The sequence below is a fragment of the Drosophila rhopaloa genome, unplaced genomic scaffold, assembly GCF_018152115.1.
Source record: "Drosophila rhopaloa isolate 14029-0021.01 unplaced genomic scaffold, ASM1815211v1 contig_150, whole genome shotgun sequence".
Lineage (NCBI taxonomy): Eukaryota > Metazoa > Arthropoda > Insecta > Diptera > Drosophilidae > Drosophila > Drosophila rhopaloa.
In genome coordinates this window covers 2639099-2662054 of record NW_025335029.1, presented here as the reverse complement: position 1 = coordinate 2662054, position 22956 = coordinate 2639099, and the positions used below count along the sequence as shown (strand labels likewise).

General features: G+C 43.7%; 9 protein-coding genes across 11 annotated transcripts in view; 2 read left to right on the top strand and 7 right to left on the bottom strand.

Moving 5' to 3' along the window:
• LOC108049397 (sodium- and chloride-dependent neutral and basic amino acid transporter B(0+)) overlaps positions 1–4470 on the bottom strand; it is a 28672-nt gene extending 24202 nt beyond the window's left edge. Inside the window, exon 1 of the mRNA XM_017130567.2 lies at positions 4357–4470. The gene's annotated coding sequence lies outside the window, so the exon portion shown is untranslated. The remainder of the gene's footprint in view (positions 1–4356) is intronic.
• A 740-nt stretch (positions 4471–5210) lies between these two features.
• On the bottom strand, positions 5211–8328 carry LOC108049398 (exocyst complex component 1). Its single transcript, XM_017130569.2, has 6 exons — positions 7554–8328; positions 7268–7495; positions 6764–7213; positions 6219–6700; positions 5653–6160; positions 5211–5560 (listed from the first exon to the last, which is right to left on the bottom strand). The coding sequence occupies exons 1-6, from the start codon at positions 8205–8207 to the stop codon at positions 5213–5215; spliced, it is 2670 nt and encodes an 889-aa protein (XP_016986058.1). The 5' UTR covers positions 8208–8328; the 3' UTR covers positions 5211–5212.
• Positions 8329–8586: 258 nt separating this feature from the next.
• On the top strand, positions 8587–9449 carry LOC108049422. The gene is made up of 4 exons (XM_017130600.1): positions 8587–8640; positions 8702–8763; positions 9073–9242; positions 9305–9449. The coding sequence occupies exons 2-4, from the start codon at positions 8718–8720 to the stop codon at positions 9359–9361; spliced, it is 273 nt and encodes a 90-aa protein (XP_016986089.1). The 5' UTR covers positions 8587–8640; positions 8702–8717; the 3' UTR covers positions 9362–9449.
• On the bottom strand, positions 9450–10370 carry LOC108049421 (DNA-directed RNA polymerase III subunit RPC7). Its single transcript, XM_017130599.2, has 3 exons — positions 10094–10370; positions 9897–10025; positions 9450–9839 (listed from the first exon to the last, which is right to left on the bottom strand). Exons 1-3 carry the CDS (start codon positions 10235–10237, stop codon positions 9474–9476), a joined length of 639 nt encoding a protein of 212 aa, XP_016986088.1. The 5' UTR covers positions 10238–10370; the 3' UTR covers positions 9450–9473.
• Positions 10371–10513: 143 nt separating this feature from the next.
• On the bottom strand, positions 10514–12057 carry LOC108049420 (RAB6-interacting golgin). The gene is made up of 3 exons (XM_017130598.2): positions 11857–12057; positions 11060–11771; positions 10514–10998 (listed from the first exon to the last, which is right to left on the bottom strand). Exons 1-3 carry the CDS (start codon positions 11954–11956, stop codon positions 10773–10775), a joined length of 1038 nt encoding a protein of 345 aa, XP_016986087.1. The 5' UTR covers positions 11957–12057; the 3' UTR covers positions 10514–10772.
• A 551-nt stretch (positions 12058–12608) lies between these two features.
• Positions 12609–17881, bottom strand: LOC123037156 (ubiquinone biosynthesis protein COQ4 homolog, mitochondrial). 3 transcript variants are annotated; one of them, XM_044456746.1, is made up of 5 exons: positions 17787–17881; positions 14300–14526; positions 13987–14191; positions 12848–13071; positions 12609–12777 (listed from the first exon to the last, which is right to left on the bottom strand). In XM_044456746.1, exons 2-5 carry the CDS (start codon positions 14518–14520, stop codon positions 12621–12623), a joined length of 807 nt encoding a protein of 268 aa, XP_044312681.1. In that variant the 5' UTR covers positions 14521–14526; positions 17787–17881; the 3' UTR covers positions 12609–12620. The 3 variants fall into 3 exon arrangements, with proteins under 3 accessions (XP_044312681.1, XP_044312682.1, XP_044312680.1); XM_044456747.1 differs by lacking the exon at positions 17787–17881 and adding an exon at positions 14760–15703; XM_044456745.1 differs by lacking the exon at positions 17787–17881 and having other exon boundaries at positions 14300–15703.
• Positions 15797–17425, bottom strand: LOC108049409 (UDP-sugar transporter UST74c). Its single transcript, XM_017130588.2, has one exon. It carries the CDS (start codon positions 17207–17209, stop codon positions 16094–16096), a length of 1116 nt encoding a protein of 371 aa, XP_016986077.1. The 5' UTR covers positions 17210–17425; the 3' UTR covers positions 15797–16093.
• Positions 17882–18267: 386 nt separating the features above from the next.
• Positions 18268–22741, top strand: LOC108049419 (neurofilament medium polypeptide). Its single transcript, XM_017130597.2, has 6 exons — positions 18268–18525; positions 18579–18723; positions 18783–18845; positions 20711–20764; positions 20907–21952; positions 22018–22741. The coding sequence occupies exons 1-6, from the start codon at positions 18325–18327 to the stop codon at positions 22270–22272; spliced, it is 1764 nt and encodes a 587-aa protein (XP_016986086.2). The 5' UTR covers positions 18268–18324; the 3' UTR covers positions 22273–22741.
• Positions 18851–20838, bottom strand: LOC108049418. Its single transcript, XM_017130595.2, has one exon. The coding sequence runs from the start codon at positions 20639–20641 to the stop codon at positions 18923–18925; it is 1719 nt and encodes a 572-aa protein (XP_016986084.1). The 5' UTR covers positions 20642–20838; the 3' UTR covers positions 18851–18922.
• Positions 22742–22956: the final 215 nt, after the last annotated feature.

Below are 22956 nucleotides of genomic sequence, written 5' to 3'. Positions count from 1 at the left end.
TCAATCTCAAAAATACCAAGATTATTCTTTTAATTTGCTTATTTCATAGCCTATGTAGAGCTGATTTATGTAGACATTTTCGTCACACCTGAGCTTCCCAGGTAAAACCTCTTGTCTTAAAGACCTCAAGGCAGTTGAGCTTGAAGTGTGGGAAGAGGGGAGAGGATAATGTTTGAGACCGCATTAGAACCGGGCACATCACATCAAAATGAGGAAACTGGTCTATATATAATGTAAGACACGAGTTCGTCCACTTCCACGATCACGTTTGCATGGTGAAAACAAACCAAACCAGACGAATAGACACTCGAAAAAAAGGGGACGATAGCCGAGTCGCCTTGGCAAGTAACCTGTCAGATACCAAAATGAGTGCAGAGCCATTTTCCGCAGCATGCTTTACTTTGCTTTTGATTACGCTTTTTGTTTTGCTATTCCCAGCCGCCTTTTGGCCACTTTCTAGCGGCAGACTGTAAGACTGTGAATTCAAGAACCGCCGAGCAAATTGCACCACTTTGTGGCGTTCTGGTGGCGAGTCGGCCAAGAGGCATCATTATCATGGCCATTACCGGCTGCAGTGTACCTTACTGACACCATAAATGGTCCGCCAGTGCCCAGAGTTATGGAGTTATGTGCTCTAGGTCCAAAGAGGGCCTCTCCACGAGTGTGAGTGTATAGTTTGTGTGCCCGAGTGTCTTGCGTTACTTTCCACCTCTGCTGCGTGGAGCAATCGAGCTGCTAGATCTGCAACTCTACCCCCAATCGAATATGACGTGCTCAAGCGCCTATTTCTTTCATCGTTTCTAAGAGCCAACTTGAGGAGATATCGCATTTGTCTCTTGACTTTTCTTCGAGGAAACTTGCATATAATAAAGAATGGTTTTTGTTTGAGAATTCGCTGTTCCACTTGGAAGGAGCAAACTTTAACTAACCGCTGGATAAGCTAAACAGTAATTTTGAGCGGACAGAAAAATTATATTTTACATTTTATTATATAACATTTTGATGAATTTTTTAAAGGTTTATTAACCTATTGTTTTGCAACACAACTTTGAAAGAGTAGATTTTTAATAACTATGAGATTGTATGCTATGGCATAATAATACAAAGATTGTATATAACAGTTCGCCATATAAACTTCAATCCTTTATTAGTTTTTATCCGCTAGATTCTTAAAAATAATAATATTTTTCAAAACCAAGGGCAACTCATATACTAAATAATTAAAGGTTAAATATATGTATATCATATTTAAAGCATATTTAGTTACTTTCATCCTATAAAGCCCAGAAATTTTACTTTTAAACTTTTTCCGAGAATGCAAAGGTTAAAAAATACCTTCAACCCCCCACTTTTACATTCATTTTGCCGCTTTTGATTAAGTTACAGCGTCTGTTTTGGGTTCACATAGTTCACATGGCTCATGGATTTTGAGAACACGACAACAATAAATAAAGATTCACCGACTCGGGGTGAGAGGCTGGTATTATGTGTCTGACTGGCTTGCATACTACAATATTCAGTTAGCACTTGGCGTAACTCTTCTCGCCTTTATTTTTATTTATTTGAGAGTGACTTCATTTTCTCAGGGCTGCGATGAGCGATCTAAGGCTGAGCCGGTGACATGCAACCCCCGTTTCGGCTTATTTATACAGTTTTTATCGTATAACGTTCCATTGTTCCGAACAATGTGCACCGCACACTCTTTTTTCCACATGCATTATAAAACAAGTACATAACTATACGAGCACCTGTATATAGGTGTTTCATATGCACATAGCACACTTACGGCGCTTATTGTTTAAGCTTTTTCGATTGCCAAACAGCCCGAAAATGTTAAGAAAAAATTTGAGCACGTATGACGGAGATTAGGAGCCAATTGCACCGGAGGTCAGTTCTGCTGATGACAGCAGAGCTGGAGAATTTTGATTTAATTAGTATAGGTCTAGACTCCGCTCGCGAAAATAACGGTCATTTGGGTAGGCAAAAATGAAAATGCGAGGCAAGAAATGTGCGGCCCACAGCGAACCAGAGTGCATTGCCAAAGAAAAAATAATGAAGCAAAAAAGAAGAAAAAACAAAAGAACGAAAGGTAAGAAGCCAGAAATGGGTAGGGAAAAACTGCCTCTGGCTGCTAACCTCAAGTAAACTTGGGTTCTGGTTCAGGCTAAAACCGGAGAGATAGGGAAAAAAACCTGATGACTCAGTCACGAAGCACAAACTTGATGGTTTCCCCCTTTGGGGAAATTGGCGAAAAGAATGGGGAGAGTGGGTGAGCAGTGTTTGGATGCACCTTCCTCTTTTTCCGACACTGCACTTAAGTATAATATTAACAAAAGATAATGGCCGAGTGCAAATGTTTACCTAGCAATGCATTCTACAGCGGATATAACGTGGCCATATGCCATTTCCTTTGTAATAATTCTAAATGTGCCACGCAAATAAGTAAACACTTTATTTAGAACGAAAACAAGAGTGACTCTAGGTGTTTACTCTTAATTCAAGGCACTACATCAGAGATATCAAGTGCTTAAAAGTACCCATATAAAGGCGCACAGATAAAAGAAAAACATTTGGAATTCAGAAACACCATCCAAAAAATTTTAGCATTATCAAACATTCTTTCAACACCTATCTCAAATATTTTCAATATTTTGTACAATTTTTGACTTTAAGCTGTTTAAATATTTTCAAAGGTTGGTATATATTGATATGCCTCTAGCAAATGGATTTTTTTATTAGAACCTAAAGTAAAGTATACTAAAACAACCTTCAATAAAAACATTCACATTTTTTAATTAAGTTTTAACCAAGTGTGAAGAAAGAGTAAATGAGGTGTGGACCATTAATTCTTTACGGTTATCAAGTGCTAAAATATATATTCTCAGCATGCAAATAATAAAATGGAACAGCAATTAAAATTGAGCAAATAAACATTTCAATGGTGGCAATCAGTGAAATTAAATAATGTACATACATATAGCAAAAATGAGAACTTTGATATCGCCGCAATTGAAGCAAGGTACAGTGGTGACATCTGAGACTATATCATTCATACATAAACAGTGAGTGAATTTAGTTTGCACACACTGTCACTGAATAATATGCATATTTGCAAATATATACATACACTTAACTTCAATGCTGGCATTGGAGTAACAAGATACTGGCTTTCCAAAAACAAATTTTTTTTCTGTACTAACAAAAAATACCAAAGAACAGTTAAGCATACAACTTTTTTAGTCAACAAAACATAAAACCTGTTAAATATTCATACTAATTAACAAGTTCAAGCAGTTAGTCCACAGAGGGATCTTCAACCCTGGTCTTTTAATGACTCAAGATCAACTCGGTGATTACATTATTTGCTGATGACATAGATAACTCTAGCACTTAATCACTCCAACATAGTTGTTTTATCGCACATTATCCGTTTCTTTGAGAACAAGTACAGTGGGTTCTGTAAGCAAAGGGCCAAAGAGTTTACTACGGACTGAACTAGCTAATTATAGCGGAAGTCGAAAATGCACTGCCAATTTTACGTATCGTAGCATTGAACTTGCTAAGGCGATCGACGAAGCGATCGCGACTGACTGACTTTCCAGGGGCTTATCAAGGTGGGCCAGGTTTTGAGCGAAACTTCGTTAAAATATACGGCAACAGCAACTGTGTGATGACCGCCAGTTAAGGCGAAAAACAAAAGGCAGTTGTTAAAGAAGAATGGTAAGGAAAGAAGAAACAGTGGAAATCGGTTTGGGGATAACTTAAATAATGCACCTAAAAGGAATCCCGAATAAGAAATTTTACAAATTCATCTTATAAAGTTTCTTATACATTAACTTTATTTATAATTCCCTTATTATTTTTTGTTTTTTTTGACAAACTGATCATTAGGTTTTAGCAATATCTAAAGGGTGTTCCTTCATCAACAAACATCTCAAAAAAATATAAGTACATTTTCAAAGTTCTTGCGGAATAACAGTTAACCGGTATTGACTGTAATACAGGCAGCCGAAAAAGTGGAAGAACATCAGCACGGGAGCACACGAAAAACACAAAAAAACGAGGAACGTGTGTGCATGAGAAATGCAAAGACGGAGGGCAAGGAAAAAGGCTGGGGGAGATGGGGGCTAGGGGGGTTACGGGAAGGTAAGGAGAATCGAGTCAGGAGCGACAACCGCACCACGAAACTGGTCGGACGGGTCGCTATAGTGGCCATATTAATGGGACAGCCCAGACAGGAGCAGGAGGGAGGATCAGTTCGGTTCGGCGGGCGTCTAATTTTTTTTTGTTCTCCCTGGCGGAGCTTATAAAATATGCACCACATTCAGTCGCATGCGCTTCGGCTTTTGCAATTACCATTTGCATTTCACGGAGTTATCAACACGGCACATGAGCACACACGGAAACACGTACGGATAGAACAATTTAAAATGCACGGAATAAAATGCTTATAAAATGCAGATGGGGGAATGACGCGGACTAGCGACAACCGATCGGGAAGAGGCGCGAGACTTGACTGGGAGCTGGACCCAGAACTCCAACTGTTGGCGACTGAAAAGTCACCCCGAAAAGCTCACTCTTTAAGCTACGCAGCTCTCTGTAGTATCTCTTTAGGTCTCTACTATCTCTTTGGATCTTAAACAGCTCTCTTCGACCTTTCGCCGCTGTTTAAATATGCGCGCTATATATTTTACGATCAGCTGAAGTAACGCTTTTAATTTTATAGTCACGGAAAAAACATCGAGTTTAACAATTTAAATAAGGGCTCACATTTGTATGTAACAGGAAAGGCCAAACCTCTTTACACAGAATACTAAAACTTCTTTTTTTTCAGAGTTCTACCGTTAAGCCTGTATAAATATTTGTATAAAAAACTCATAGTTTTCTTAAGTTAAGTATCTAAAACATACTACTTTATAAATAACATTTCTCGCAACCACATTTTAAGAAAATGGAATCAGGGAATTTTACAATTTTGTATACAATTAACAACTTCAGATGCTGACGGTCTAAAAACTTTACTTAGTATCTGCGATATTTCTCTTTCAACCCTCTCTTTAATTTATCGTTTTAAACTTTTGCAGATCCACATCTGTTTAAATATGCGCGCCATATATTTTCCAATCAGCAGAAACAGCGCTTTAAATACTATTGCACTTAAAAATAAAACCCGGTGCATACGCTCCCCGATTTCCAAAAACCAAACCCTCGATCAGTGCGAGCGAGCTATGTCCGAGAAGAAGGCGAGTATGTCCTGGATGTTGAACTCCAGGTTGATCATGGCGCCGGCGTAGCACTTTTGAATGCGCTCCTCCAGGTAGTTGTACTGGGCAATAAACTCCTCCTGCATGGCGTGCCACACCACCTGCAGCAGGTTCTCCTCCTCGCTCAGGTGCTTCTCCACCTTCTTGTAGAGATTCTCCAGACCCTTCTTTACCTCGCGTGCGGGATACTGCGCAATCACCTTGCGCAGCTCCTGCTTGGAGAAGGCCATCTGGTAGCTGATCTCCGTCTCCTTGACGCCCTGCGCCACCTTCAGTTGTACGCCCTCAAAGAATTGCTGCAAAGGTAGACGGGAAATTAATGAGAAGGAGTATTATCAAACAGATATAAAACATCTTCTTATCTTGTTTTGCGAGGTCATTGACTTACATTTAACTTCTCCAGGGGCCTGCCAAAGTACTGAGTCACATATGCTTTTAGCGCTTCGTTGTAACGCGTCTTGGCCTCCTTTTTGAGGGCATCCAGACCTGGAACCTTAAGCTGTGCCAGCAAAGCGTACATGTGGTGATAATTCTCCATGCGCACCACTTGCGAAGGCGTCTTGGGATGCTCCTGCGAGTGCAGGTGGATGCCCTCAAAGATGGCATTCACCAGCTGCAGGTACCACTTCTCCATGTCAGTACGGCGATCCGACTTGCGGAAGATACCCTCCGCCGTTTGGGCAAAGTTTTCGAAGTTCTCAACGTACGGCAGGATGGCCTTGGAGCGCTTATGCAGCTTGGCCTCTCTAATTGACTGCAGTTGCTGCTGCATGAAGCGGTCAAAGTTGCGCTTCACCTGCACCAAGGCGGAGGCAAAGGTCATGCTGAGAAAGGAATGTGTGTCCTGCGCGGACATGACGTGTTGTGTGAGTCGCACCAAAACGTACAGAGAGTAGCTGTAAAAAGAGAGAATTTATATTTAAATCCTTTCACTAAAAAGTTTTTATTACTTACAAACTGTCCACTCGCTCAAAGCTCTGGATAAAGCTGACCAGCTCTGGTTCCAGGCAACCAAAAAGACCCATCATCAGCTTCCTCACATCCTCGTTAATTTGGCGATCAATTCGCTTCTGCGGAACCACATCACCTGATGGCGAGACGGCTCCTGCTATGATGGACTGTGACATATCCACCGCCTTCTCCATTTCCAAAGTGGTCTGCGTGTTTTTTGTCGTTGGACTAATCACATCCATTTGAAAGAAATTGATGCAGAACAGCTGTTCCTGCAGGGCTATGGGTTCCAGCTCAGCTAGAACCTTTTCCAGCAAGGCATCGAAACGAATCCGATCCGCACTTTCCACTCCGGGTCCCCACTGATCCCTATTGATTCCCAAAGTGCCATAAGGTATTGTGGTCACCGCCGACTTCCGAGAGGACGTGGACATATCGAGATCCTCGCGAGAGTTTCGCAGTTTCTCTGCAACCTGTATTTTTGCCTATTCAGGAAATAAGAAAATGTTTATTAATTTATGTTTTACTTTTGGATATTAAGTTTTTACCAAATTGAAGAAGTTTTTCACATCCCTGTCATAGATCTTACTTAGCGAGGCCGTGTAGACCCGCATCAGGCCATCGTAGGTTTTACGATCCATAGCTTTTGTCCAGTGCATCAGCTCCGTATAGGGCGTAAGTTCCCGGTGGACGTTGGAATGATTAGGCAGCGTCAGTTCGGTGCTGGTCACTGGCACGTCACCTATTTCGTTGCCCAAATGGATGAACAGGTTGTTCATAAATCGACTGACGGTGGCCGAGAACTTTTGTTTCCACTTTTCAAATCGCTTGCGCTGATCCTGCACCGCCTCCAAACGAAGCAGGGCAGGATCTATATCGCTGTTCATGGCCTGCTGCAGACATTGGGCAGCTGCAATGGCCGTCTTGCGTCCATTGGCGGTCTTTAGATCGGGTTCATCTAGAGCCTGCTGCTGGCTGTGCGGCAAGTCCAGTTGGCTCTATAATATAATATAATATTAGCTAGTAAAAAAAGATATACTACCAATACCCACTATAACTTTGTTGAGTTCCTTCATCAGCTTGATATTGTTATTGTTGGCGATCTCGATCATAGCATTCTTGCCGCCAATCTTCTCCATGGTCTCCTTAACATGCCCCAGGATATCCTCGTAGCTGTCCAGACGGTTCTCTAACTTGTCCGCCTCGGAGATGGCATTGTCGATGTGCTCCATCATTTTCAGCACCTTCTGCTCCGACGCTAGAACACTTTGCATATTGGCCTGCGCGATAACAAATTATGAGTAATGGTTTCTGGTTACTGAAAACAAATTTACTCACCCCATCTAGGTCGTGCAGTTCCCGGGACAGCTGCTCTATGAACTGCTCGGCATCTTTGATGGCGAAGTCGCTCTCGGAGAACAGTTTACCCAGCTCGTTGGCCTCCTTGTCCGTCAGAGCAGTGAACTCCTGGGCTTCCTCCTCCTCATCTTCCTCGTCGTCCGTATGCTGCGTCTTCTGGACAGCTCTACCCAAAACCACCTTCTCCGGCGACTTCTCCGACAGCCAGGCAACGGGCACGTTTCGGAACTCCGCCCGCTGGCCACGCACACTCTTTTGGATCTGTCGGTTTAGCACGGCCAGGAAGTTCTGGCGCTCGTGGAGATTGAGTGCGTACCACTTGTACAACTTCTCCAATTGTATATCGAATTCATGTGTCTCAAACTGCTCGTTCCGCCCGTCCACCCACTTGATCTCGTCCAGCTGCCAGCTCCGCTTGCGCTTGTACTCGCTCTCGCGCTGCTCAGACTGCTTGATGAGGCACAAAGTGACCACGGGCACCGGTGGCGCCGTGGTGACCACGCAGAGGTAGCAGGGCTTCTTGTCCTTTTTCTTGACCACCGTCACCACGGAAAGGAGGCGTTCGCCGGCGGCCAGGAACAGCTCCTTCTGCAGCGTGTGCTTGATGTTGGCCATGGCCCCAATGGACAGCATGGTTGGGAATGTTTTGTTGGACACTGAGCGCGGAAAAAGTCCTGCAAACAATCAACTACTTGCCAATTGTTTGCACTTGCAATAAGCAATCGGTGAACGCCTCCGCATCAACAGCTGATTTAACAGAGCTCCTGGCAGATAACAGAATATCGGATAGTGATTTGCGCGTAACGTGTATGTAGAATAAAATAATACGTTTCTCAATAATTATTTGGTTTATAATTTTTATTAAATACATTTAAGTACAGAAGACCATTAATTTTTATTTTAATAATGATAATATTTATTTTAATAATGATTCGTCAAAACTGAATATTGTTCGCATCGAGAGTGATATTGAGGGAACGGCTCGTTAGCTCATACCTAGATCTAAGGTGAATATTTTATTATTATTCTAAAACGGTCACACTGTTCGACACAAGGTAATCTACGGGTGAGTTTTTATGCGAAAAAAATTTTGCCGTGCAAATAAACCATATTTTACCTTTTTCTAGCAACTTTCGAGCAATCATGTTGGTAAAACACATCGTCAAGCAGGGTCTTCTGCTCAAGAACGGTGAGTCAAAGCAGCTAAACACCCTTTTTCGGTGGAACTGGTAACCTTAAAAATTACATAATGTGGGGAAGCGAACTCCAAAGAAATGGATTAACATCAATTCTCATTACAACTTTAAGTATTTCGGTTCTACTTCGTAAGATCTCTACAAATAAATATATTATTTACCAGCTAAATTTCCATATGAAACCGAAATGAGATCATAACATCCTCAGAGCGAGTGACATATTATGTATCGCGATTCCCACTCTCCTAAATGCTCACATAATCGAACCCTTTATTGAATGGTTTGCTTGCCTTTAATTTTAGCTGGCGCCTTGTCGCGTGCGGCTTACCACGGTGGCCATGGTCCCCACTCCACCATGAATGATCTGCCCGTGCCCGCTGGAGATTGGAAGGAGCAGAACAGCCAGAAGAACGCCAAGTACAACGCCGCGCTCATCACTGGCATCCTCGTCCTGGCCGGCACCATTGGATTCGTGAGTTCCTACCACACATTTCCAAAGCAGAACTTCAATTCTAACGAAAATTCCCATTTCAGGTCAAATCCTCTGGTCTGATCCACTTCAACTACTACGTACCCAAGAGCCTGGACTAAGCCAGTCACCCCCTACGTGTATATTAATCCAACTTTTGTGTTAAATAAGCTTAAAGTGGCGACATAGTAAATCACAGATCCGAAAGTATTCAGTTTGATGGTTTTATTTAGCTCAATAAACGGGACCATCGTCCAAATTGTCGTCCTCATCGTTGAAGGCTTCTCCGTTATCAAAGTAGGTGGCACCGTAGTCGTTATCCTCGTCCATCTCGTCATCCATCGCCGCCTCCGGATCATCCTGCTCCTCCTCCTGTTCGGAGTCGGATTCCTGCTTGACCTCGTCCTGCTCACCACCGCCAGACTTCAGTTCCTTTTGCTCCAGCACCTTCAGTCGGTCCTCTATGTTGGTCTTCTTGGTCAGCAGCTTGGGCCGTATATCTGCGCCGCGTCGTTTTCGACTGGAGATATTCAATTCCTGAGGCATGGCTTTGTAGTTGAATTCGGGCTGAGTCTTGAGCTTCATCCGCTTCATGGCTTTCTGGGGGTGTACAATCTGTATTAGGTATTGAAACTAATAAATGGGTAAGCTTTTCACCTCCCGCCAGTCCTTGTGCTCTAGATTTTGTGACTCCTGGCTGGCGGAGACAATGTAATACGGGGAATCTCGCATGCGATTAAGAAAGTCCTCCTTCCACAGCAGCTGGTAGTTCTGTGTGGCGGTTGTCTGTCGAGTGAATATAAAGAAAAAGTAAGTCATTATTTCTTGTTTAACTTAAATGGGTTTAAACGCACCTCAATAGTAGTGGGCCGGTTCAAAACAGGTGGAAACGTTGGAGGCGGCGCTGTCTGCACCGGTAAGTCCTTTGTGCAGCCGAGCATGGCCATTTGCTCGGCTGTGAGGGTGCCTGTCTTGCCACCCCTACCACGCCCTGCCATAATCGGATTTTTCCTTATTTATTTTATTTTAAAATAAGAATATGGTTGTTAATATAGTTGTTTATTATTCGCGCACGTTTATTTAACTCAAAGCACGATCAGCTGTTGTGTTAGATACCGGCGTTGCCACTTAGTCGAATACAAACAATAACAAAAGAATGTTATTCCACGATCGACAATTTAATACCCTTTTTAGTTATTAGTATATTTTACTAATTTTAATTTTTATCCATTTTTGAGGCATTCTTAAAAGGATGCCCCCAATATAAAATTCAATTTAAATTTTACACATAACATACACATATTTTATTGCAATTTGCACTTTTTACTCACACTAAGAACAGTAATTACACACTAATATAAGAGAGCACTCAAAATATATCAGCCCTGCTTGATTTAAGAATTAAAGTACAATAGAGCAGAATAAGAATTCAGATAATATCAATTATTCGAAGAAATATCATTTTTAGCGAGCAACACAAATGAATCCTTGGTCAAAAGGGGAACAGGGCTGAATATTCGAATGAAACCAAAACTAATTAGGCTCAATTGACAATCGGGTTGCAGGGGATGGCAGGGGTTCGTCGTTTGGCGCCAGGCCCACTTTCTGCATCAATTCCGTGAGCTTCTCGGCCTTGCGATCCTCGTTGTGGGCAATTACGGTGCAAAGATGCTCGGTGAGCAACTCCTTCTTCTCGGAGGCATTGTGCAGCTCTATCTTGGCCCGCAGGAACTGAGCCTCGATCTTTACATATTGTTTTCTGGAAAAGGGAATTATTCAGTAATTATTAAGAATCAATTTAAATTTATTTTTCCACTCACTCTACATTAGAAAAATGTATGCAGGCATTGTCAATCTGCTTCCTCAGCATGGCCACGTCCACGGCAAGATCGCTCTCCAGCTTGGACAGCTCGTGGCGAATCTCCTCGATCTTGCGGGACTCCGCTGCCGTCTTCTGAGTGTGCTGCTCGATGGCCTGGTAGAGCAATTGCTTCTTTTGCTTGTTCTGCTCCTCGATCATGCGACGGTGCTGCTCGAAGTCCTTCAGCGATATGCCCTTAAAAGGTGAGTCCGTGTTGAGGCGCTCCTGCGAGGTGGAGTCCTTGCTGCTCGGCAGGATGCTGGCATCGTAAGTGGAGCCAGTGTTTTGGCTATCACCGCCGCTGATCTTCAGTATCGAACTGTCGTCCGCAGACGTCGCCTCACTGATCTCGACGGCAGCATCCGCATACGTGGCAGTGGGTGTGGGTTTGTTATCTCTTGGTGTAGCATGGCCATGGTACAGAGCCTCCATTAATGAATCGGAAAGTGCGCGGTCTAGGTTCAGCGATTCATGAACTACGTCATCTTCTGCCGTGGGAATTTCTGGCTTCTCCGTGGGAGTCACCGTTCCCGATTTGGTCTTCTTCACCTCATCAGGTTTTTTAGTTGGTTGCTGCTGTTGCTGCTGCTGTTTCCGTAGTTGATCCGCCTGCCGGAAGATCTTATCGGGCATCCGTCGAATGCCGGGTTGATTCCGGAGCGCCTGCTTTGCTGTACACGCACACACATGCAATGGATTTTTATTATAAACAGATAATTGTTTACACGCTTCGCGGTTCATTCATAATGATCTAACCTGCTTCCAGATTCGCAGCCCTTTTGCCTACGCCACCCTCCTTTACGCCCGTAATCTTGAGGATCTCGTCGTGGCTGAAACCATTGAATTTCTCAGTCATGGTGTGGGATTAGCAGATAATAAGCCATTAAACGACAATCAGCCCAGAAACAAAAACACATCAGCAAAAGCAAACAGAGCGGGCGATGCTGCCAGATCGTTGAATATTACGATGCGATCATTTCAAAATATAACTTACTCTCACCAAGCCCACATGAACATTCGAAAGGCATGACACTTGCTTTCAATTTCATATATAATGGGTCGGATATGATTAATAATTTCCCCACTCAAAGTTTGAGCAATTTAAATTAATCAAATATGCATTTTCAACAACTTATATATATTTATTTTTATTTTCCCTTACTTCCCTTACATGAATACTTATACGAATGAGCCCAGAAAATAAATTTACCCTTTTTAGTTGCAGTCCAACAAAGGTTATGTTTTGTACAGCGATTCGAAAACATTTTAGATATGCAAACATAAAACATCATTTTTTCTGCGATGTTGTTGTTTGGTGTTATTTGTTTCAACGAAAATAATTTTAATTAGCTTACTTTTCGAAAAAATTTTAATTAAAGATGCCACAAGTTAAATCGCTTCCACTTTCCAGCTTAAGATCTAGGGTTGCCAGACTATTTTATATGATCGCGATAATTTTAACCGAAAGCTGTAATCGATATCTTGATAATTCAAAACATAGTTTAAAATAAAACGCCTCATCAAACTTTATTTAACAGAGTAATGCCCAGTTCGGAGCGCAACTCGTGGATGTTCTGCTCCCAGCGCTTCTCCCAGTAAACGGCCATCAAGGGCTTGGACCGCTTTCCGTTCTCCAGGGCCCAGGGCAAGTACTGCTTCAAGTACGCACGCCTCTGCCTGAGCCACCGAAAAGTAAACAAAGGCGTAAATAGAGGCATAATTGGGTTTCCCAGGTCACTGAACTCACTTGGGACGTAGGCGCACCGCCCCGAACACCGCGCCGCCATAGCACATGGGCAGACCCGTGTTCAGAGCCTCCACCCACTTGACAGCCACCTCGCCGAGCATGTTGGTAGGCATGTCCAGCACCGTGTGGACCAGGTCGTGGCACTCGCGGTACCGCGTCATCAGATAGGCCAGTTTGGGGTCCTCCAAAAACCTCACGGCCATGCGACTGTCGGGCGTGACTTGCTGAAAGTGGGTACTCAAATTACAGTCAAATCGAGTGACAAAACCCAGCCAAAAACCGTTAAATTTAGGTGAATCAAGTAGGGTTTCACAATTTTTTATCTAACTCCATAAAGAATATTGAGAGTGACTTCTTGAAATTAGTTAGAATACACTAATACACTTCTACTAGATGGAGCTAATCTAATTTTTATACCCTTGCAGAGGGTGTTATAATTTTGGTCAAAAGTGTACAACGCAGTGAAGGAGACATCTCCGACCCTATAAAGTATATATATTCTTGATCAGGATCACCTCCTGAGTTGATATAAGCATGTCCGTCTGTCCGTCTGTCTCTTTCTACGCAAACTAGTCTCTCAGTTTTAAAGATATCGAATTGAAACTTTGCACACACCCTTCTTTCCTTTGCACGCAGTATATAAGTCGGAACGGCCGGGATCGGCCGACTATATCCTATAGCTGCCATAACTTTGCTGTTTGTTAAGTTAGGAAGTTGGGATTTTCTATGGGTTTTATATTTGGCCAATCAATCCGACATATCAAATTTCAAATTTCATAAGGATCGGCCGACTATATCCTATAGCTGCTATATAACTGATTGATCAAAAATGCCATAACTTTGGTGGTTGTAAAGTTAGGAAGTTGGGATTTTCTATGGGTTTTATATTTGGCCAATTAATCCGACCTATCAAATTTCATAAGGATCGGCCGACTATATCTTATAGCGGCCATATAACTGATTGATCGGAAATGCCATAACTTTGGTGTTTGTGAAGTTAGGAAGTTGGGAAATTCGGCGCAAATACCTTAAGAAGATTTTGTATCTACATTTTTAAAGAATGTCTGCTAACCAGATTTGGTTACGTGTTGTGTGTACTAACACATGTTCCTAAACTTTCATTACCCCACACTACTTACATTATCTTTCAGAAACTTGACGTAAGCGGCTCCAAAAGTGTCTGGCGGCAAAGCTTCCAAGCGTTTGAAATCAATAGTACTGGTGTGGATTCGCGGCTTGTCGGCCATAATGCGCTGACCCTCCTCATTGGACTGCATAGTATCCAAAATATTCCATAAAGCATCCTCACCAGTTGTCTCACCCAAGCAGGCGATCATATCGTGGCTGCAGAAGTGATTTATTTATATAATAATTAAGGCATCAAACCAATTTTTTTAATGGCTTAAGTATACCATTTTAATACAGAAAGTCAAATAAAATGTGATGCCCTACCGTCGTGGATTCAGCAGGGCAGCAATGGAGGACCCGGCTCCCAGGATCACCCGCTGAAACGGCGTTATCTCGATGCGTTCCCTAAGATACTGTCGCTCGAATGCATCCAGTGGCTCCGCCTCAGGCGTTTCAGAGGCCACCACTTGGCTGTTTACCTGGCCCAAAGAAAGACCTCGTCGCAGGGCCAGTGGCTTTGGGAGACGCCAGCAGCGTTGCATCATGATGATCTGTGGATTCAAAGAGGAGGCATGGGGAGGTACACCCGGTGACCTTATCAGCACGATCGCCGGCTTCATCATCATCATCATCATCGCACATAAACATGACCCTGACTACCTGTCTTCGGTTAAAGCTTGCCGCTCGGCCCGTACGTGCCCACTTTCAATAGCAGCGAATATGAGCAAACAATTTGTCCATAATGTGGGTACGCGGACAGGGCTGATGCTGACTAACAATTTACCTCACCGCACAATCGCCGCACTCCGTCCGCCCAACGGTTTAATCTGTAAAAACCTGTTTCGGCTTCCTCATTACCTCGCCCCACTCCGAATCTCTCACTCGCCACCTATCAATATTGCGGAGTCTCAAAATAAAATCTAAACAAAGTGCTGCAGGGGGCACTGGCACCTCATTCTCGAATTTTACGCTCAATTTCAGTGTCGTCAATGTGTCTCTTTGGATAAATGGGTAGTCACTATTAATAAACAAGCAAGAAAAGTTAATTTTAGAAGATACGTTGGTTTCTTTGGTGCCTAAAAGATTGTTGTGTAAACAATTTCATGGTGTACAAACTATCTGACAATATTTATGGCCATTAGTTTAAAACAGCTAAGAGTATACTCGGTTTTTAAGGTAGGAAAAAATAAATATAATTCTTAGAAATAGATTCAAATCTTTGAGGCATTAATTTATTTAGTAGATAAAAGCGTTTTAGCTGTGCACATTTATTAACTTTTATAACAAAGCAAATGATTCGATAACAATACATTTAATTTCTTTCAAGAGTCTATTATTGGGTAATCAAAAAAAAATTACTAGACCCAAAAAGTCAAGGCGTGCTAATCATAAGAATATTACGCCCGTCACAATCTTTCCCTGCCTGATAATTTTGTTGTTTTTCAAATCAACATAAAATACTCAAAACTCTGATAGAGGGTAACCAGTCACCGGCTATAACACCAAGTCTTCCGACTTCTTTCTACGTAGTGATTTTAAGTGATGACGCTGCTGGAGTGCCCAGCACTGCAGTACTTTGTTTTATAGAATTCTCAAGGCCCCAACGTGTTTACCCAGAATAGATAAACACCCGATTAGGCACAAGTAATTGAAAAAAACCCACATCGTGTTTTCGAATCATCCGTGTTTTAAATAAAAAACCTTATTAGAAAAGCACATGGGAGAGCAGACGTTTTCCTAATTAGATATCGCCGAGTTGAAGATCTTATCAAGGGAGCCAATCTTATCTGCAATGACCCAACATGGAACAGAACACAACACTTCGGTTATCTGGCCCACCCATTGCGGAGGAGGAGCTGGATGTCTGTGTATTTATATTACTTATGACACTTTCGATGCGGGAAACAGTTGCATGCGGACAAATGTACAAAGTGATTAAAATTACATAATTGCTAAATTACACTCATTAGATACATAGCTAGATTTATGTACAGAGACGATGCGCTGTGTTGCTATAGGAAATCGAATACGAAGTCGCAGATCGCAGAACGAAGTACGTAGTACAGAATACGCTAAACATATCGTATGGCTTTGGCTTGAGTTTGAACTAAGACGAAGCTAGACATTCTCGCCGCGGGTGCTGGGCAAGTGGGTCTGCTTATCAGGCGCCCGCTTCCGTCGAAAAGTGACGTACGTGTACAGCAAACTCGCCAGCACGCTGATGTTGATCCCGATGCAGTTGAGCCACGAGAAGACATAGTCCCCGCCAATGAACATGCCCAGATAGGTCACGCAGATGTTCTTCAGGCAGCCCACAATGGTGGTGGTCAGCGCCGAGTTGAACTGCGTGCACAGTATGGTGCTGTACGACAGGATGAAGCCCATGACGCAGCTAAGCAGGAACTGCAGCACAAACACCGAGTCATTCCATTGCCCAAAGTTCATCGCCTGCTCCAGATCCCCCGTCGCATAATTCAGGGCCAAAGCAGGAAGGAACATAAACAGCGAGTTGTAGTACATCAGGCCGTACTTTCCGATCTCCGAGGTGTCCAGTTTCTTTTTTACATACACCCCATTTGAGGCGGTCAAGGCGTTGGTGATCATCACGTATATGTAGCCCCTCATGTTGAACGACAAGTCATCGGAGGCGGCCACCAGGGCTCCACCAATCATGGCGTATACGCTGACTTGGACCGCCGTTGAGGGCTTTAGTCCCAGAATCTTGAGCTCCAGCAGCATGGTCATCAGGATGGAGAAGCGTCGCAGGGCCGCAAACATGGGCAGACTTAGAGTTTTGGTGCCACCCAGGCCGAACATCATGTTTCCCAAAAATATCAGCGGCAGCGGGAAAATCTTGGCAAAGGTGTTTCTTTGTAGGGGCGGAAAGGAGACCAATTTCAGGCGCTTTCCCATGCCCAGGACCACAATGCTGGCGGTCAGTTGACCCAGGCTGAGGAACAGGAACGAGGGGAAGTGGTAGGAGGTCAGCACAGTCTTGTTCACCACCGTGATCATGAACGAGGATATGCCGTAGAACAGGGCGCTGCCAATCTTCTTGACGAACACTGACGAATCCTCGCGCTCCCGGTGGCCCAGCTCCTTGGAGCCAGACCCATTGAGTAGCGTCACTCCCACAGATCCTCCGGCCTTCTCCTCATGCTCCCTGTTGTCATCGCTGTCCGCCAGTAGAGGCTGCAGGTCCAGCGTTGTGTTGCCGCCGCGCGACACACTCATCGTAATTGCGGGGCGGCTGGTACTTTGATTTAGGCGCTTCGGTCACTATCGTTCGTTCTGCGGCGACTATCTTGCAGCGCGTACATTTGCTCACTTTGGGGCCGGGGAGGAGGATTTCCCGCAGCACATTAACGAGTATTTGCTATTTTTACCGACGCGAAATCGCAGCCATTCTTCCCGGAACATATGTTTAGTCTGACCATGCCGCGGCTCTCGGAATATACTCAGCAAATAAAATACCCTAAATTTGGCTAACCCGTTACTTAACAGAGACAGATGTAGCTGTAACTCTTATGGCGGCATGTTAAGATAAAAACAAATAAGAATTTTATTGAAAATAACCATTTGCTTTGCTTACAATTGCTGTTGATAGCTTTTAATCCTCTTCACTATTTATACTACGCCAAAACTAACAAACTGTCATAAATAACATTAAAGCGCCTAACATCATCTCACCAACTATGTATCCAAGTACTTCCTTTTAAAGCAACTTTTAACTTCAGAAAATAAATTTATACACCTGTCTAATCACTTATTACAACTTACAATAAAGAAAAAAATTAATAATCATGCTTACCTTATTTATTTTAGACCAAAAAACACTTGACAAATTTGCACAGCCTAGACTGCTTACGAATCAGCTGTTCTGTAGAAACAAGAAAAACACTGCTAACAACAGCGCACAGTGGGGTAACAAAAGTCAGAAATGCAATTAAAATCTGATAAACAAATCGTCTTTCTAAAAATTGTGTTTTTAATCTTTTTGTGTACCATATTTTAAAACACCTTTATATTACAAGGACACAGATTTATAAAAACCATTTAATATTAAAAAGGTATGGTAATAACAACAAACTTAATTTCGTGAATATATAAAACGTTAAGTTTTGCGAAATATGTTTAAGTAAAACTGCAAGTTGAATTTGTACTGTATATTCTAAATGCATTTTATCTACTTTTAACCCCTAATTCGGTTTTCACAATTTTGAGCTTAACATTAAATCTCAAAAACGAGTTATGTTATCCCACTGTGCAGCTCTTATCAATTGGTGTGGCAACGCTGGCAAGAAGACCGAAAATTGTTTAGTTTATAGTTTGACAACAAATTGGATAAAATGAGCAGCTCAAAGGCCAAAAAAGCCGGCAAGGGCGACCAAATCCCCAAGCCCATTAGCATAAAGAAGGAAAAGATGGAGGAGGACCGCACGCTGCAACCGATTTCACACTATATAGACGATCGTCTAGAGTTGGTAAAACAAATATTTGGGACCCTTAAACCGAAAACTATTATGAACCTGGCTCCCGAGTTTCTAAAGGTGGGTTAAGGTATGCCTATATAAAGACATTACTAAAAGAATAATTAACTTAGAAAACCCCCCTGGATGAGATCGAGGAGCTCTGCCTGGAGGAGCTGCTCTGCTTGTCCACCAAGCGTCTGAAAGCCATAATAGAAGGCACTCGATGTCCCACGGACACCGAGAGCTCTGAGGATTCCGATGTAGAGCAGAAGGAGGGTATGTCACAACACTCCCTAACTATATACAACCATTCCATAATAGAGCTCCCCTTTCAGAACACATTTCTCTCGAGGAGATTTCCTCGGACAGCGACATTGGAGGCCAGGAATCCCGAAGAAGTGAGTGGTTTGGCATACTTTACATTTAATTTTGAGCTGGTTAACCTGTGTTATCTGCACAACTGCACGCCGAATATTTAGCCACCATACTTGAACTTCTCGCAGGCCAAGAGCGGAGACACGTAGAAGGCCCGCAGGATGCAGACATCCTCGCCAATGCCTATGACCACGTTCTCCTTGTCCTCCTTGGCCACCTCCAGGGTGACCACAAAGTCTCCAACCTCCAAGCAGCCCTTCTTCCGCATGAAATCCACTCCGAACTCAATCGGACTGTAGTTGCACTCGTTGAGGTCCATAGTGTAAAGAACCGGGTGCATATTGCGGCGCAAATGAAGCGCTCTTGACAGTTCCACCTTGCAGGCAATGGAATCCGCATCGTCGGTCTCCTCGAGAGGCATCATCAGATACACTGGGCAGTAGATCTCAGTGCGGGAAAGGGCTACGCTGGCGGTCTCGCATGTGGTGAACAAGAAGATAGCCTGACACTCAATTGAGCTGATTGTGCGAATGATGAAGTTCACTACCGTCTGGTACGAGGTCAGAATGTTCTTTAGCACCATCTTGTTTTGAACCACGCCAACTCGATAATCCTTGATGGGCATCAGCTTTTTGACAATCAGCGGATACTTGTTGCACCACGGACTCTTCTGGATGTGAATGGCGTCGACCTTCCAAAGGAATTCGTGCAATTCAAACCGCTTGAAGTCACTGCAACGCTCGAGCGGCACTGTGCCAATTACTGGCTTCCTCTGGCACTGCGAAATGGGCAGCACGTCCTCCATAATGTAGTTGTAGACGCAACAGCTCACGTTAAACATATCCGGTATCCAGATATAGTCTACCAGCTTGATGATGCCCAGAAGGTCCAGCATATTGCTGCGCACATACTCAAAGTCGATCATACCGATCAGCTTTAGGTTGAAGTCGGCGTTTAAGGTCTGCCGGATGGCGCGAAGGAAGCTTTTGCATCGAATCTTGGGCAGCACCACGTAGTTGGCATTCAATGCCTGGACCATCTGCAGGTCCTTCAAATACAAATCCGGATATACATCGGGATCCAGGGCGTGGCACTGCCTGGGAAGTTCTATGAAGTCGTATGAGGCCACCAGACCAGCATCTATGATCATCAAGGTCAGAGCTTCACGCAAGGTCTTTACAACACGACATCTAACTTCCTTTCCGATCAGTACAATGTCGCCCAGCTGGACGGAGGCCAGATAAGCCTTAAGATTGATAACGTAGACGATCTCCTTGAAGCCCTTGTAGCGGTAGGCCACATCGGTGGTGAGCGTGACCACCGCACCCCGCGCCAGCATCACTGTGCAGTTGTTCCTCAGTCTGCCAATGCGGCAGCACTCGCCGTTAATCTCCAGTGCCAGGCCGGTGGTCAGACGGAGTTCCCTTTCCGCAGAGTGTGCCGAAATGGCAATGTTCATTGTGTCTAAAATGGCCGACAGTTCCTCGGGCTTGTTGGTTACCGTATCGACGTGAAAGGTGTAGGTTCCATTCTCCAGCATGCGACGGAGTTCGTCGTGGGTAGTCTCCGTCACCAGTTTAGCCACCAGACCCAGGTGGTAATAGCGCCTTCGCTTACGCCGCCTAGCATGCTTCTCGTGCGCCTCACAGGCCGCTTTGAAATCCTTCAGGCGTTGCTCAAGGTCATGTTGACCATTGATTCTCACCGTGAACTTGTCCAGTCGATTCTCGTCCTCCAGCTGCTCCTCCTCTTCCTCTCCCTCAACATCGGCAGTCTGGCTGTCTAGTTGCAGCGGTGCTGCCTGCTGGTTCACCGGCATTCTGGCGTGCAGTTAATTTAAAATATACTTTACATACAATTTTTAATGCAATCTGTGTCTGACTTTCAGCCAAAAAGAAGCTTAAGGCCAAAAAAACGAACAATGGGAACGAAAACAAGGAGTGTGAGTATTATGGTTAAGAAAGTATAAAACTAAACAATATCAAATGAACACATGATGACAACTGCCATCTACTGTGGCTAAAATTAATGTATGTTTGACTGTAAAGATGCTAGGGTTACTAAGATTGCCTTTTCTTCGACAGCGGGGGGTCAGATGAGCGTTCTGGAACTTCTGGAGCTTCAGGCTCGTGCCCGGGCCATTCGATCCCAGTTAGCCATGGAGCCAATCACCAAGATAGAGGTGAAATCTGATGATGACGATGATGAGATCGCAGTGGAGAAAGTTCAGCGAAGGGAGAAGGAAAAGCGTAGCAACAAAAATAAGGAGTCAGGCAAGCGCAAATCGCAGGAAAGTAAAGCCACCAGAGAGGGAAAAACCCTTCCCCAAGCAGAATCGGACAGCACTGGCAAGGAACAGCAAGCGCCCCGCAAGAGAATCAAAATCAAACGAAACTATCGACAGACGTCCAAGTCGCCAGAGAAGGAAGATTCCGCTCCAACTCCTGCTCCACCTCCTACTTCTGAAACTTCAGTTGCAAATAAGGAATCCAGTAAGCCGTCACGTTCCAAATCGCGTTCAGCTTCACCAGATGTAATTACCATACAAACGGAGCCAGAAACCCTGCTGATCAGCGACAGCACAGATGATGAGGCCACGAAGCAAAAGAGCAAGGCAACAATAGAGCCGGTTTCACTCGAGCCACCAGCTCCAGTCGTGGAGAGCGAGCCGGAGGAGGGAGAAGTACGCGATGAACCAGAGGAGCCAGCCAAGGTAGAAGAGGTGGCCGAGCCAGTAGAGCCTGCCCGGTCCGAAGAGTCCGCTAAGCCCGAAGAACCAACTGGGCCAGCAGAGCCGGAAAAGTCAGATGAGCCTGAAACATCTGCGGAGAAAGAAAACCTCTTAAAGGAAGCTCCCTTAGCTACACAAATTTCTCCTGAAGAAGCAAAGGAATCCACGGTTTCCGAATCAACAAACTTGGACGACGAAGATCAAAACGATGATGTCATTTCAATAGGCGGGGATCTGGAAATGATTGAGGAAATGACTAAAGAAGACGAGCCACTTCCAGTGAGCATTAAGAATGAGAAAAAGGAGAAAGTGCAGGATCCCGAGGAAATGGACAACGATGTCATATCCCTGGACACCAGCGAAGATGAGCGTGACAAAATACAGCAGCCAGACTCCGAGGTATTTTTGAATGTCAATAGAATTAACCACTTTGTTAATCACTTTTGAAACCCTATTATTTGCAGTCCTGGCGCTCACGGTACATGAAGAGCTCCAAGGTCAGCCAGGTGCTGGCAGAGTCGCGGCTGGGAAAACGCGTCCGCGACAAACTAAAGAAATCGAAGCGCAGCAAAGTAGCTGCCAACGATGAGCAAACAAAATCTGAAAAGCAACCGGTCTCTTTTACGTCCAAGCATGAGGATGGATCCATTGAGCAATACCAGGAGCTGCTCCAGCACCGTCAGCGCAAAACTTCAAATAGCAGCAAGGGCGATAAATAAATCCACCCACCGAAAGGGACTGGGATTTTTATTGAAAAGTCGCGTACTGACGCACAGGTCTGGTTTATATGGCATATAAAAATTCGAATAAAAACCCGTTGTCCTCGGGGGCGGCAGAAATCGTACAAAATTTGAATATATCGTGCTAAGCGCATATTTGATTTCTCATTCGTCTTTTCTTATAATGCATACTCTTTAGGAAAGAGCGTTCATGTGCTGCGAACAAGTTAATACAACTGCTTTATTTTATCTTATTACATTTATTTACAGATTTTAAGGTAATTTTTTGTTGTTTTTATTTATTTAGTGGAACGGTACTGTTTTGTGTAAAGTTTTAAAAACTTTGATGAACATATTTATTTTAAGTTACAGTACTTAGTTATTACTATTTGTGCATAACAATTTCTGTTTATTATTTACTGGTTTTTTAGTTACTTTCTACATAATTTAACATTTTTGTATAACTCATACTTAAATAAATTATGATTCTTTTATGTAGTTTTCAGGGTATTCAATGCCTCGACTATCTTTCTTAAGACTTGCTTTTTTGTTTTTAGTTTTGTTTTGTAATTTAAAGGAAAATGCGAAAACTATGCCCTCTCATTTCCGCCGCGTGCTCCATTTTCCGAGGGGAACAGTCGTTTCGTGGGGTTCGCAGGGCCAAGAAGGGCGGGAAAGTCAGTT

Excerpts from the sequence above, each read along its gene's own strand:
- LOC108049398 (XM_017130569.2), bottom strand. The coding sequence starts at position 8,207 with ATGCTGTCCATTGGGGCCATGGCCAACATCAAGCACACGCTGCAGAAG. Across the intron at positions 7,214-7,267 it reads AGGAACTCAACAAAGTTATA|AGCCAACTGGACTTGCCGCA; the intron begins GTGGGTATTGGT and ends ATTATATTATAG. Across the intron at positions 6,701-6,763 it reads TGAAAAACTTCTTCAATTTG|GCAAAAATACAGGTTGCAGA; the intron begins GTAAAAACTTAA and ends TTTCCTGAATAG.
- LOC108049422 (XM_017130600.1), top strand. The coding sequence starts at position 8,718 with ATGTTGGTAAAACACATCGTCAAGCAGGGTCTTCTGCTCAAGAACG. Across the intron at positions 8,764-9,072 it reads GGGTCTTCTGCTCAAGAACG|CTGGCGCCTTGTCGCGTGCG; the intron begins GTGAGTCAAAGC and ends CTTTAATTTTAG. Across the intron at positions 9,243-9,304 it reads TGGCCGGCACCATTGGATTC|GTCAAATCCTCTGGTCTGAT; the intron begins GTGAGTTCCTAC and ends TTCCCATTTCAG.
- LOC108049421 (XM_017130599.2), bottom strand. The coding sequence starts at position 10,237 with ATGGCAGGGCGTGGTAGGGGTGGCAAGACAGGCACCCTCACAGCCGAG. Across the intron at positions 10,026-10,093 it reads ACCGGCCCACTACTATTGAG|ACAACCGCCACACAGAACTA; the intron begins GTGCGTTTAAAC and ends TTCACTCGACAG. Across the intron at positions 9,840-9,896 it reads AGCACAAGGACTGGCGGGAG|AAAGCCATGAAGCGGATGAA; the intron begins GTGAAAAGCTTA and ends GTACACCCCCAG.
- LOC108049420 (XM_017130598.2), bottom strand. The coding sequence starts at position 11,956 with ATGACTGAGAAATTCAATGGTTTCAGCCACGACGAGATCCTCAAGATT. Across the intron at positions 11,772-11,856 it reads GGCTGCGAATCTGGAAGCAG|CAAAGCAGGCGCTCCGGAAT; the intron begins GTTAGATCATTA and ends GTGCGTGTACAG. Across the intron at positions 10,999-11,059 it reads ATACATTTTTCTAATGTAGA|AAAACAATATGTAAAGATCG; the intron begins GTGAGTGGAAAA and ends TCCCTTTTCCAG.
- LOC123037156 (XM_044456745.1), bottom strand. The coding sequence starts at position 14,610 with ATGATGATGATGATGATGAAGCCGGCGATCGTGCTGATAAGGTCACCG. Across the intron at positions 13,072-13,986 it reads TCAAGTTTCTGAAAGATAAT|CAAGTCACGCCCGACAGTCG; the intron begins GTAAGTAGTGTG and ends ACCCACTTTCAG. Across the intron at positions 12,778-12,847 it reads GCGGTGCGCCTACGTCCCAA|GCAGAGGCGTGCGTACTTGA; the intron begins GTGAGTTCAGTG and ends TCGGTGGCTCAG.
- LOC108049409 (XM_017130588.2), bottom strand. The coding sequence starts at position 17,209 with ATGAGTGTGTCGCGCGGCGGCAACACAACGCTGGACCTGCAGCCTCTA.
- LOC108049419 (XM_017130597.2), top strand. The coding sequence starts at position 18,325 with ATGAGCAGCTCAAAGGCCAAAAAAGCCGGCAAGGGCGACCAAATCCCC. Across the intron at positions 18,526-18,578 it reads TGGCTCCCGAGTTTCTAAAG|AAAACCCCCCTGGATGAGAT; the intron begins GTGGGTTAAGGT and ends TAATTAACTTAG. Across the intron at positions 18,724-18,782 it reads CGATGTAGAGCAGAAGGAGG|AACACATTTCTCTCGAGGAG; the intron begins GTATGTCACAAC and ends CTCCCCTTTCAG.
- LOC108049418 (XM_017130595.2), bottom strand. The coding sequence starts at position 20,641 with ATGCCGGTGAACCAGCAGGCAGCACCGCTGCAACTAGACAGCCAGACT.